The sequence below is a fragment of the Cherax quadricarinatus genome, chromosome 17 (genome assembly GCF_038502225.1).
Source record: "Cherax quadricarinatus isolate ZL_2023a chromosome 17, ASM3850222v1, whole genome shotgun sequence".
Lineage (NCBI taxonomy): Eukaryota > Metazoa > Arthropoda > Malacostraca > Decapoda > Parastacidae > Cherax > Cherax quadricarinatus.
The window spans coordinates 28,630,596-28,645,595 of NC_091308.1; the positions used below are offsets into that span (position 1 = coordinate 28,630,596).

A 15,000-nucleotide genomic window follows, 5' to 3' on the forward strand; every position below is an offset into this window, starting at 1 on the left:
TATATATATATATATATATATATATATATATATATATATATATATATATATATATATATATATATATATATATTTATATATATATATTTATATATATATATTTATATATATATATATATTTATATATATGTCGTGCCGAATAGGCAGAATTTGCGATCTTGGCTTAAATAGCAACGTTCATCTTGCCATATTGGACAAGTGAAAATTTGTGTATGCAATAATTTCGCCAAAATCACTCTGAACCTAACGAAAAAAATATATTTCACTGTGTTTGTTTAGTATTAAATTATTGTAAACAAATCTAAAATATATTTAGTTGGGTTAGGCTAAAATAAATTGATCTTGTTATAATAAGGTTAGGTAAGTTTTCTAAGATTCTTTTGGTGCAAAATTAAAAATTTTTACATTAACATTAATGAAAAAAATATATCTTTAAACGTATAAGAGAAAATTTTAGAAAGGACTTAATTTTAAATGAGTTCTTGCTAATTGACCAGTTTTACATATTCGGCACGACATATATATATATATATATATATATATATATATATGTCGTGCCGAATAGGCAGAACTTGCGATCTTGGCTTAAAAAGCAACGCTCATCTTGCCATATAGGACAAGTGAAAATTTGTGTATGCAATAATTTCGCCAAAATCATTCTGACCCTAACGAAAAAAATATATTTCACTGTGTTTGTTTAGTATTAAATTATTGTAAACAAATCTAAAATATATTTAGTTGGGTTAGGCTAAAATAAATTGTTCTTGTTATAATAAGGTTAGGTAAGTTTTCTAAGATTCTTTTAGTGCAAAATTATAATTTTTTACATTAACATTAATGAAAAAAATATATCTTTAAACGTATAAGAGAAAATTTTAGAAAGGACTTAATTTTAAATGAGTTCTTGCTAACTGACCAGTTTTACATATTCGGCACGACATATATATATATATATATATATATATATATATATATATATATATATATATATATATGTATATATATATGTATGTATGTATGTGTGTGTGTGTGTTTTCACCTAATTGTACTCAGTTGTGATTACAGGGGTCGAGTTATAGCTCCTGGCCCCGCCTCTTCACTGGTCGTTAATAAGTCCACTCTCTCCCTGCTCCATGAGCTTTATAAGAACATAAGAACATAAGAACATAAGAACGAAGGAACACTGCAGAAGGCCTACTGGCCCATGCGAGGCAGGTCCAAGTCTCCTACCGGCTTAAGCCAAAGCACCCAACCTAGTCAGGTCAGGTCACATTGACTTAAGGGAGGAACACGGCAACCGACCTGGTAGCACAAGCTATCAGGTCTAACTCACACCCACCCACATCCACTCATGTATTTATCCAACCTATTTTTAAAGCTACACAACGTTCTGGCCTCTATAACTGTACTTGGGAGTTTGTTCCACTCATCCACAACTCTATTACCAAACCAGTACTTTCCTATATCCTTCCTGAATCTGAATTTTTCCAACTTAAAACCATTGCTGCGAGTCCTGTCTAGGCTAGATATTTTCAGCACACTATTTACATCCCCTTTATTTATTCCTGTCTTCCATTTATACACCTCAATCATATCCCCCCTAATTCTACGTCTTTCTAGAGAGTGCAGATTCAGGGCCCTTAGTCTATCCTCATAGGGAAGGTTTCTGATACATGGGATCAACTTTGTCATCCTCCTTTGTACATTTTCCAGAGAATTTATATCCATTCTGTAATAAGGTGACCAAAACTGTGCAGCATAATCTAAATGAGGCCTAACCAAGGATGTATAGAGTTGAAGAACAACCTGAGGACTCCTATTATTTATGCTTCTTGATATGAAGCCAAGGATTCTATTAGCTTTATTGCGAACACTTATGCACTGTTGTCTTGGTTTCAGATCACTGCTAACCAGAACTCCTAAATCTTTTTCGCAATCCGTAATATTAAGATCTACATTATTTAGTTTATATGTGGCATGGTTATTGTCCTGTCCAACATTTAGAACTTTGCATTTGTCTATATTAAACTGCATCTGCCACTTCTCCGACCACTGCATCAGTCTATTCAAATCTTCCTGGAGTGCTCGAATGTCCTCGTCAGAATGAATTCGACGGCCTATTTTGGTGTCATCGGCAAACTTGCCGATGTCGCTCTTTATGCCCTCATCTATGTCGTTTATGTAGATTGTGAACAGCAGGGGGCCCAACACTGACCCCTGTGGAACACCGCTCGTGACACTTCCCCACTCTGATTTCTCCCCATTTATGCAAACTCTCTGCTGCCTATTTGTCAACCATGCCTCTATCCAGGAAAAAATTTCTCCTCCTATTCCATGTGCTTTAATTTTCCTCAATAGTCTCTGATGTGGGACCCTGTCAAAAGCCTTACTGAAGTCCATATACACAATATCATATTCATTACCATGATCTACCTCCTCAAATACCTTAGTGAAAAAAGTTAATAAATTCGTAAGGCAGGAACGCCCCTTTGTAAAACCATGCTGAGATTCGTTGATTAATTTATGCTTTTCAAGGTGGCTACGAACTGCCTCGGCAATTATTGATTCCATAAATTTTCCCACTATGGAGGTTAGGCTTATTGGTCTATAGTTCGAAGCTAAGGACCTGTCACCTGTTTTGAAAATAGGTATCACATTTGCCATTTTCCACTTATCTGGCACCATGCCAGTTTGTAGTGATATGTTGAAAAGATTAGCCAAAGGTGTGCTAAGCACCTCTTTACATTCCTTTAGAACCCTTGCATACAGTTCATCAGGGCCTGGGGATTTGTTAGGTTTTAATTTATCTATTTGCCTAAGGACCATGTCACTTGTGACCCTAATAGTGCACAGTTTATTATCGTCCTGTTCTACATAATTTATCATTACTGGAATATCGCTGGTATCCTCCTGTGTAAAAACTGAGAGGAAGTATGTGTTAAAAATTCTACACATTTCCTTATCACTGTCAGTGAGCTGACCCGAGGAACTTTTGAGTGGGCCTATCTTGTCCCTGATCTTACTTCTGTATACCTGAAAGAATCCTTTTGGGTTAGTCTTCGATTCTCTTGCAACTTTAACCTCATAATCTCTTTTTGCTTTTCTAATTCCCTTTTTTATTTCTCTCTTTAACTGAATATATCGATTTCTCAATTGCCCCTCTCCTCTTTTGATTTGCCTATATATGCCTCTCTTTTGACCAATCAGATATTTTAATCTATTGTTCATCCATTTAGGATCATTTTTGTTTGATCTGATTTCCCTATTTGGAACATAATTTGACTGAGCAGCTAGAACTATGCCCTGGAAAGCATCATATCGGCAACCATCACCACCTACCTGACCCTTAGTCAGGTCATTCCAGTTCAGCCCACCTAAGTAATTTTTCAGTCCTATGAAATCAGCCAAGCGAAAGTCAGGGACGGAGACTTGATTGCCATTATTAGGGGAATTCCATGATATATTAAAACTGAGTGATTTGTGATCACTTTCCCCAAGCTCATCATTAACCTCAAGATTATTAATTAGTGTTTCCCTACTGGCAAGAACCAAGTCAAGGAGGTTATTTCCCCTAGTTGGCTCTGTCACAAACTGTTTTAAAAAACAATCCTGGATCGTATCAAGAAAGTCACCTGACTCTAAATTTCCTGTCAAATTGCTCCAGTCAATCTGTCTATAGTTGAAATCTCCCATTAGCACAACATTTTCGTATGTAGATGCCTTACGAATTTCGTCCCATAGAAGTTTACTGCACTCCCTATCAAGATTTGGGGCCCTGTAAATCACACCCAAAATTAGTTTTTCTCGGCCCTCGAGAAGCTGTAACCAAACAGATTCAGTGGCTGACGCTTCTAATTTAATATCTTGTCTAACACAACAATTTAAATTGTCTCTGACATACATCGCTACTCCACCACCTTTCCTGTTGACCCTGTCAGTGTGGAATAATTTATAGCCTTGTATGTGACATTCAGAGGGCATCTCTCTATCTTTCAGATTGAGCCAGGTCTCTGTTATAGCAATAATATCTATGTTTCCTGCACTTGCAATTAATCTTAGCTCATCTATCTTATTTCTTACACTCCTGCTATTAGTATAGTAAACCTTAAGGGAGCTAGTCCCTTGCTGCCCTCTGCTGTCCCACTTTGTTTGCTGACCTGATCTATTGTCTTTATTTATAACTTCATGCTGAATGCCTTTTATACATTTACTGTTTCCAACCCAAGTGTTGCAACCTGCTTGTTTCCCACACACACCCATACCTCTATCTTCCATCAGTTTAAAATCATAGGCATTTCACCAATGGCCTTCTCAATCGAGTCTGCAAGTGCTACCACCCCAGCCCCAGAGAGATGTACCCCATCCCTTGCATACATATCATGTTTGCCATAAAAGTTGTTCCAGTTGTCAATGAATGGGATTGCAAGTTCCTTGCAGTATCTGTCTAGCCAGCAATTTACACCAATTGCCCTAGACAACCATTCATTTCCTACTCCCCTTCTAGGCAAGATGCTACATATGATTGGGATCCCTCCCTTAGACTTAATGAAATCTATAGCTGACCTGTACTTATCTAGCAGCTCTTCTCTCCTACCCTTCCCAATATCATTTCCACCAGCACTGAGACAGATAATGGGCTTGCTCCCATTACCTGACATGATATTATCCAGCCTGTTGACAATGTCCCCAACACCAGCTCCAGGGAAGCACACTCTATCTCTCATCTTCTTATTCCTATTACAAAAAGCACGGTCAATGTATCTTACCTGAGAGTCACCAACCACAAGAATGCGCTTACCTCCATTAGCAGGGGCAGTAGTACCCTTACCTTCACTGGCCACTGAAGTACATTCATCCTGAAGAACAGAGAAGCGATTTCCTACCTTCAGATCTTCACTCTTAACTTTCCTTACTCTGATGCGCCTTCCATTACTGTGAACTACTCGCCACTTGTAGCAGGTGCTGGGCTGCTCCTCACTGCTGGTAGCCGTTGCTGCCTCCCCAACTACAGCCTCCCCACAGCGAGAGACAGACTGCACCTCGCTGCTAGAAGCCTCATTCCCCACAACTCCAGCCACCTCACACTCTCTCCCAGACCCATTGAGGTGGACCTTCAGCCTCCTAATCTCCTCCTGGAGAAGCAAGACCTCCTCCTTCAACTCTCCAACCTCAATTTTTAAAACACTGCAGAAGCAAGCCATGCTTTGTAACCGTCCACACTAATCCCCAAAGCAGCTCAGGGTCTGTGACCTCACGTGACGACTGACCACTGAGTACTTATCATACCTTTTCTTAAAGCTATTTATGAATCCTGCCTCCACTACATCACTCTCCAGACTATTCGACTTCCTGACAGCTCTATGACTGAAGAAATACTTCCTAACATCCCTGAGACTCATCTGTGTGTGTGAAAGGATCAAAGAAACTGGTTAGACGAGCGTGAGTTTTGGGGGTGACAAGCATAATATCTCTGTTATGAAGGACTGATGCAGCTCAGTGAGTTATCGTCAGATTATGTCTGTGTCTGGAAACAGAGATCCGAGTGACGGTAAATGTATGTTCCTTGGAGTCACTCTGCCTTGGTAGGAAGCAGAAGTTGTAAAATATAATATAATATAATATAATATAATATAATATAATATAATATAATATAATATAATATAATACAATATAGTATAGTATAATATAATAAATATACAAAAGGTAGAGTACAATATCAACAAGGCAATTATTCTCGTACACAATTCTGGAAGGTCACCAGCATGGTTACGCCTGTTTACTATGACTGTACCTGGTATTAATGGCGTGATGATTGGCAGGTGTCTGGTAGAGTATGAGGTGGTCATCACCTGGGTGACCCAACTGTACTACACTGTCTTCAGGAGGTACCCTTCGTACCTCCTGCACCGCCCGGTGATATGCTCCAGAACACCCGCCCATCGCCACTGTAACAACACAATGTTACCTTCTCAGGGTCAGTACCTGTTCACTCCATTTGTATTGTTGAGGCTGTAGTTTGCCTGATTAATAGTATCAACATTAATGCCGAAAACAGAGCTTATAGTAAATTCAGTGTATGTACATTGGTGACAGGGGCTACCGAACACAGTGACATACATCTTAAGCAAAATGTGTTTACGATGAGCCATTAGATAGTACTCACTGGGACGTGGTTTAAGCGGTGTGTCTTGGTCAGTGCTAGCCACACTCTTGCTTCCACTCTTCTCACTTGAGGTCTTCTTTTTAGCGGCAGGTCTTCCTGGACCTACAGTAACCTTGGAGGTGTTTTTCTTGACAGGATCTCCAGTAGTCTTCTTAGCATTACTGGTATTCGACACTCGAGTTATAGGTGGATGCGTTTTCTCCTTGCCCACAGGGATTTCGGCTACATTTTTACGCTCTGTTTTGGTTTGTGTTTGAGGAGCAGGTTTTTTGGCGAGCCTCGTACTAGCCAGGTGTTTGTCCTTGTCTTGCCTGAGTGGTCTTCGTGCCTCGTCCCAACAGTCAGGGTGTGGAGGTGGGTGGTGGAGTGGGGTGGGCGGTGTGTACAACTCCACACACTCCTGCAGCAGCCTCGTCACTGACCCCCGCCGCTCACACTCCACCATTGTACCATCACTCCCATACTCCACCAATGTACCATTACTCTTATACTTGACCACTGTACCATCACCCTCACCCTCAATTAGTGTGGCATCACCCTCACACTTGACCATTGTGGCATCACCCTCACACTTGACCATTGTGGCATCACCCTCACACTTGACCATTGTGGCATCACGCCCACTCCATGCTCACAGCTTTATCTGAAAATAAGGTAATATTTATTGTTATAATTTCAATGCAGGTGTCATGTTAGTGACATACGTACTAGTTACAGAAGTATACCTAGAGTATATCTGAAATGTGTAGGGAGACACTGGTCAGAGAAATAGCAAGCATCGAACTTAAGCTAAAAGAATCCTTTAGGAGTCAGGAATCGCGGGAAGAACTAAAAGCCATAAATGAAATCGAAAGAAACCCAAAGTATTTCTTCTCCTATGCCAAATCAAAATCGAGAACAACGTCCAGTATTGGGCCCCTACTTAAACAAGATGGGTCCTACACAGATGACAGCAAGGAAATGAGTGAGCTACTCAAGTCCCAATATGACTCAGTTTTTAGCAAGCCGCTAACCAGACTGAGAGTCGAAGATCAAAATGAATTTTTTATGAGAGAACCACAAAATTTGATTAACACAAGCCTATCCGATGTTATCCTGGCGCCAAATGACTTCGAACAGGCGGTAAATGACATGCCCATGCACTCTGCCCCAGGGCCAGACTCATGGAACTCCGTGTTCATCAAGAACTGCAAGAAGCCCCTATCACGAGCCTTTTCCATCCTATGGAGAGGGAGCATGGACACGGGGGTCGTCCCTCAGTTACTAAAAACAACAGACATAGCCCCACTCCACAAAGGGGGCAGTAAAGCAACAGCAAAGAACTACAGACCAATAGCACTAACATCCCATATCATGAAAATCTTTGAAAGGGTCATAAGAAGCAAGATCACCACCCATCTAGAAACCCATCAGTTACACAACCCAGGGCAACATGGGTTTAGAACAGGTCGCTCCTGTCTGTCTCAACTATTGGATCACTACGACAAGGTCCTAAATGCACTAGAAGACAAAAAGAATGCAGATGTAATATATACAGACTTTGCAAAAGCCTTCGACAAGTGTGACCATGGCGTAATAGCGCACAAAATGCGTGCTAAAGGAATAACAGGAAAAGTCGGTCGATGGATCTATAATTTTCTCACTAACAGAACACAGAGAGTAGTCGTCGACAGAGTAAAGTCCGAGGCAGCTACGGTGAAAAGCTCTGTTCCACAAGGCACAGTACTCGCTCCCATCTTGTTCCTCATCCTCATATCCGACATAGACAAGGATGTCAGCCACAGCACCGTGTCTTCCTTTGCAGATGACACCCGAATCTGCATGACAGTGTCTTCCATTGCAGACACTGCAAGGCTCCAGGCGGACATCAACCAAATCTTTCAGTGGGCTGCAGAAAACAATATGAAGTTCAACGATGAGAAATTTCAATTACTCAGATATGGTAAACATGAGGAAATTAAATCTTCATCAGAGTACAAAACAAATTCTGGCCACAAAATAGAGCGAAACACCAACGTCAAAGACCTGGGAGTGATTATGTCGGAGAATCTCACCTTCAAGGACCATAACATTGTATCAATCGCATCTGCTAGAAAAATGACAGGATGGATAATGAGAACCTTCAAAACTAGGGAGGCCAAGCCCATGATGACACTCTTCAGGTCACTTGTTCTATCTAGGCTGGAATATTGCTGCACTCTAACAGCACCTTTCAAGGCAGGTGAAATTGCCGACCTAGAAAATGTACAGAGAACTTTCACGGCGCGCATAACGGAGATAAAACACCTCAATTACTGGGAGCGCTTGAGGTTCCTAAACCTGTATTCCCTGGAATGCAGGAGGGAGAGATACATGATTATATACACCTGGAAAATCCTAGAGGGACTAGTACCGAACTTGCACACGAAAATCACTCACTACGAAAGCAAAAGACTTAGCAGACGATGCACCATCCCCCCAATGAAAAGCAGGGGTGTCACTAGCACGTTAAGAGACCATACAATAAGTGTCAGGGGCCCGAGACTGTTCAACTGCCTCCCAGCACACATAAGGGGGATTACCAACAGACCCCTGGCAGTCTTCAAGCTGGCACTGGACAAGCACCTAAAGTCAGTTCCTGATCAGCCGGGCTGTGGCTCGTACGTTGGTTTGCGTGCAGCCAGCAGCAACAGCCTGGTTGATCAGGCGCTGATCCACCAGGAGGCCTGGTCACAGACCGGGCCGCAGGGGCGTTGACCCCCGAAACTCTCTCCAGGTAAACTCCAGGTACAGAGTTCCGGGGGTCAACGCCCCCGCGGCCCGGCCTGTAACCAGGCTTCATGGTGGATCAGGGCCTGATCAACCAGGCTGTTACTGCTGGCCGCACGTAATCCAACGTACGAGCCACAGCCCGGCTGGTCAGGTACTGACTTTAGGTGCCTGTCCAGTGCCTGCTTGAAGACAGTCAGGAGTCTAATGGTAATCCCTCTTATGTATGCTGGAAGGCAGTTGAATAGTCTTGGGTCCCTGACATTTATTGTGTTGTCTCTTATCGTGCTAGTGGCACCCATTCGTTTCATTAGGGAGATGTTGCATCGTCTGCCAAGTCTTTTGCTTTCGTAGTGAGTGATTTTCGTGTGCAAATTCGGATTTTCCAGGTGTATATAATCATGTATCTCTCCCGCCTGTAATTGAGGTGGTTTATCGCAGTTATGTGCGCCGTGAAGGTTCTCTGTACATTTTCTAGGTCAGCAATTTCACCTGCCTTGAAAGGTGTTTTTAGCAATAATAATAATAATAATAATAATAATAATAATAATAATAATAATAATATAATAATAATAATATCTTTATTTACTACAAGTACATGTACAAGGTATACAGACCTAGCTGACAACAATGACATACTACTATATAGAAAGTCCCTTATTATGCTGAGCATTTCGGGCAAATTAGGTCAGTGTCCCAGGATGCGACCCACACCAGTCGACTAACACCCAGGTACCCATTTTACTGATGGGGAACATAGACAACAGGTGGAAAGAAACACGTCCAATGTTTCTACTCTGGCTGGGAATCAAACCCAGGCCCTCACCGTGTGAAGCGAGAGCGTTAACCACCAGGCCACCAGAGCAATATTCCAGCCTAGATAGAACAAGCGACCTGAAGATTGTCATCATGGGCTTGGCATCCCTGGTTTTGAAGATTCTCATTATCTATCCTGTCATTTTTCTAGCAAATGCGACTGATACAGTGTTTTGGTCCTTGAAGGTGAGATCCTCTGACATAATCACCCCCAGGTCTTTGACATTAATTTTCGCTCTATTGTGTGGTTGTAATTTCTTTTATACTCCGATGAAGTTTTAATTTGTTCACGTTTTCCATATCGAAGTAATTGAAATTTCTCATCATTGAACTTCATATTGTTTTCTGCAGCCCATTTAAATATTTAGTTGATGTCCGCCTGGAGTCTTGGAGTGTCTGCAATGGAGGGCACTGTCATGCATATTGGGGTGTCATCTGCAAAGGAAGACACGGCGCTGTGGCTTATATCCCTGAGGATGAGGAACAAGATGGGAGCGAGTACTGTGCCTTGTGGAACAGAGCTTTTCACCATAGCCGCCTCAGACTTTACTCTGTTGACTACTACTCTTTGTGTTCTATTTGTTAGGAAATTATAGATCCATCTACCGACTTTTCCTGTTATTCCTTTATCACGCATTTTGTGCGCTATTACACCATGGTTACATTTGTCAAAGGCTTTTGCAGAGTCTGTGTATATTACATCTGCATTCTGTTTGTCTTCTAGAGCATTCAGGACCTTGTCATAGTGGTCCAGTAATTGGGACAGACAAGAGCGACCTGCTCTGAACCCATGCTGCCCTGGGTTGTGTAAATGATAGGTATTTGGATGGGTGATGATCTTGCTTCTTAGAACCCTTTTAAAGATTTTTATGATGTGGGACTTTGCTATTGCTACTGCCCCCTTTATGGAGTGAGGCTATGTCTGTTGTTTTTAGTAACTAGGGCACGACCCCAGTGTCCATGCTCCCTCTCTACAGGATGTTAAAAACATGTGATAGGGGCTTCTTGCAGTTCTTGATGAACACAGAGTTCCATGAGTCAGGGCCTGGGGCAAAGTGCATGGGCATGTCATCGCGTTTTCGAAGTAATTTGGCGTTAGGATAATATCAGATAGGTGTGTGTCTACCAAATTCTGTCTCTCTCTCATAAAAAAAATAATTTAGGTCTTCGACTCTCACTCTGGCTAGTGGCTCACTAAAACCGAGCCATATTGGAACTTGAGTAGCTCACTCATTTCCTTGCTGTCATCTGTGTAGGACCCATCCCGTTTAAGTCGGGTGAGTGGAGTAAGGAGGTATAACTCACACTAGGCATCACGCACGTATGTACTCAGTCACTCCCTTGACACTTTGATGCAACATACACTAATAATATATTATAATTATAATATTTTATAATACTACAATATATTGCAATTTATTATAATATTTGATTAATGATATTCTAGCTATGATAGAATATTAGCTATTCCAGTTGTGATCTTGCAGGTGTGTGCAACAATGTGACACGTGCAATGTAGACAGCATCTGTGGCACATCACCAGGAACCTCCACAGGGAAGCAGACACTTATGACATTAACATTGCTGGTAAAAGTTTTATTAAATATATTGTTATACAAAACTTATCAGATATCCTCCAAGGGAGTATCTTATATTAGTTTCTTCTTCCAAGGTTTTCCTTTATAACCTGAGGAAGCTTTATTCAACCTGCTTCGAGTTTCAGTGCTCGTCTATGTAACTACAGGTTCATTCAACTATTGAGGTGTGCAGGTGGTCGCTGGTCAGTGTTATACAGACCATTCCAGATAATGAACCTGAGACTCTTCTGACAGTCTTCAGTCATTCAACCACTGGTATATCTTACTCAGAAGAAAGTTGGTATTGTTATTGGCGGGAGTCAGTGTCAATTTGCCAATTTTAGTTTAAAATGTCTTTTTTTTGTCCATGAAATATCTTGTATATGTCTCATCTGCGCATCTTCTATCTTTAATGGCTGATGTTTAGTGTGAGAATTACTGTATGCTATGAGTATAAGCGTTGTAAGTACGATTATGGTACTACAGGTAACTTCCAGCCAGGTATATGCTCACTAGTCAAGCTAACTCCCAGCCAGGTATATGCTCACTAGTCAAGCTAACTCCCAGCCAGGTATATGCTCACTAGTCAAGCTAACTCCCAGCCAGGTATATGGCCACTAGTCAAGCTAACTCCCAGCCAGGTATATGTTCACTAGTCAAGCTAACTCCCAGCCAGGTATATGCTCACTAGTCAAGCTAACTCCCAGCCAGGTATATGCTCACTAGTCAAGCTAACTTCCAGCCAGGTATATGCTCACTAGTAAAGCTAACTCCCAGCCAGGTATATGCTCACTAGTCAAGCTAACTCCCAGCCAGGTATATGCTCACTAGCAAAGCTAACTTCCAGTCAACTAAATGTTCACTACTCTGGCTAACTTCTAATCAGCTAAATATCCACAATCAGCTACCCACTAGTAAATTCCTGTTATTTTCAGTGTTGTTTCTCCAGTGTATGTGTTGCACTACAGAGTAACACCTGTGAGGTCAGTCAAGGGAGCTGTGAGACTCTCTCACAGCTCTATAGTCATCATGCGAACTGCTATTGGTGCTCTCTCTCATTTCCATTGCGTGACGTCAGATGATCCAGGAAACCATCAGTAGTTAGACACCAGGTAGGAGGTTGGTGACTTACCGAAGTACTGATAAAATGTCATGACGTGAATGAGACATTCATCTTCTGAGTTATGATGTGAATGAGGCATTTATCTCCCTAGTGGTGGTGCGGTAAAGGTTCTTGATGTACCTGCCTCATCACCCACCTATCCTATCCACACTGTTATCTTTGACCTCGAGGTCAGACAATCAATAGTGGCTGTCAGCTCCGCTGAATTTGCCCTTCCAGCACACAAGATTCTCACCTGATTTACCTCCTTCAAAAGACTTCTACCATTTCATCTTTGGAAAAATATAGTTATCTATCTGTCTATACCTCTTTATATATATATATATATATATATATATATATATATATATATATATATATATATATATATATATATATATATATATATATATGTCGTGCCGAATATGTAAAACTGGTCAATTAGCAAGAACTCATTGAAAATTAAGTCCTTTCTGAAATTTTCTGTTATACGTATAAAGATATATTTTTTTCATTAATGTTAATGTAAAAAATTTTAATTTTGCACGAAAAGAATCTTAGAAAACTTACCTAACCTTATTATTACATGAGCAATTTATTTTAGCCTAACCCAACTAAATATATTTTACATACGTTTACAATAATTTAGTACTAAACAAACACAATCAAATATATTTTTTTCGTTAGGTTCAGAATGATTTTGGCGAAATTATTGCATACACAAATTTTCACTTGTCCTATATGGCAAGATGAGCGTTGCTATTTAAGCCAAGATCGCAAGTTCTGCCTATTCGGCACGACATATATATATATATATATATATATATATATATATATATATATATATATATATATATATATATATATATATATATATATATATATATATATGCAAGACAAGCCACGTGGGGTGGAAATCTTTAGCTCAAGTACTTTCATACTTCTCAGTGCGTCATCAGGATATGTGCAATGTTACAAAGGCAGCAACAAGAGAAGTAGGGTAAGTTTCCAGAGTATGGTAGTGAGAATGGTAGTGTTTAGGCACCAGCCAAAGTCTGACTGGTGCCTAAACACTACCATTTTCACTACCATGTGCTTGAACAATCAACTTCAGGCTAGGGGGGTGATTCCAACATCAGGGTTCCACTGCCCTTGTGTAACCCTGATACAGGGATGTGATGTAATAATAACCAACTGGAGGAATTGTATAAAACATCATGTGAGAAGCTTCCCAGTTAACACTGTAGTTGTGGATCTTAACGTGTTGAAACACTGCATAAATATTCTGTGCAGATCTAAGATTCCTCTTGAGCTTCAATATAAATTCCCAAGAAAGAGGAGCCAGCATATGCTGTATGATCTGGCGAACCGTGTTAAACCGAGAATGAAAGTATTTAATTTCAGTTACATTGCAAACGCTTCCTATATATATAGATAAATATGATTCGCTTAAATCTAACATAATACGAAGAGAAATCCCAAGCTTTGATACTTTTCGTGTAGTATTCATTGGTCATAAATCATTTTGTCAGGGAACAGCAAATGTCTGGATTGCATGTTTCTCTGGTCTTAGGTTCATGCAGCTACCTGCCTGCTAGCCTGCTGTAACTTACCAGGTACTCTCTGGTTTCAGGTTTATGCTGGTACCTGCCTGCTAGCCTGCTGTAACTTACCAGGTACTCTCTGGTCTTAGGTTCATGCAGCTACCTGCCTGCTAGCCTGCTGTAACTTACCAGGTACTCTCTGGTTTCAGGTTCATGCTGGTACCTGCCTGCTAGCCTGCTGTAACTTACCAGGTACTCTCTGGTTTCAGGTTTATGCTGGTACCTGCCTGCTAGCCTGCTGTAACTTACCAGGTACTCTCTGGTTTCAGGTTTATGCTGGTACCTGCCTGCTAGCCTGCTGTAACTTACCAGGTACTCTCTGGTTTCAGGTTTATGCTGGTACCTGCCTGCTAGCCTGCTGCAACTCACCAGGTACTCTGAAGAATACAGCTACAACTCAACTTTCAAATATATTTCAAAATCATTTGAGATAATGTTTCCCAGGATATGCTTAACGTCATCAAATAACAGGTCAACCAAGCAGGAGTCACTGCAGAGTCTTGGTGACAGAAGACGTTTACCAAGTTTAAAGCTGTCATATGCATTTCGTTGCTTTTTTGAGTAACAAGATATTGACGATTCTTAAGATTTCATAATGTCTCTCTTGACAAGACGGCAAAACGTCTCTACACATTCATGGTAACTGAAGCAGCGTTACTGAAGCACTGCAATTGAAGCAGTGTTACTGAGATACTGTAACTGAAACAGCGTTGCTGAAGCACTGTAACTGAAGCAGTGTTACTGAAGCACTGTATCTGAAGCAGTGTTACTGAAGCACTGTAACTGAAGCAGTGTTACTGAAGCACTGTAACTGAAGCAGTGTTACTGAAGCACTGTAACTGAAGCAGTGTTACTGAAGCACTGTAACTGAAGCAGTGTTACTGAAGCACTGTAACTGAAGCAGTGTTACTGAAGCACTGTAACTGAAGCAGTGTTACTGAAGCACTGTAACTGAAGCAGTGTTACTGAAGCACTGTAACTGAAGCAGTG

The 15,000-nt window shown here is 40.8% G+C and overlaps 1 protein-coding gene across 4 annotated transcripts in view; it reads right to left on the bottom strand.

Annotated features, from left to right (window-relative positions):
• Positions 1-15,000, bottom strand: part of LOC128686324 (uncharacterized) — a 108,057-nt gene that overhangs the window by 14,929 nt on the left and 78,128 nt on the right. For all 4 annotated transcript variants that reach the window (XM_070085904.1, XM_070085901.1, XM_070085903.1 and 1 more), the window contains exons 2-3: positions 6,164-6,806; positions 5,792-5,945 (exon numbers count right to left, since the gene is read on the bottom strand). In XM_070085904.1, coding sequence (XP_069942005.1) covers positions 5,792-5,945; positions 6,164-6,770 — 761 coding nt within the window. In that variant the 5' untranslated portion in view covers positions 6,771-6,806. The remainder of the gene's footprint in view (positions 1-5,791; positions 5,946-6,163; positions 6,807-15,000) is intronic.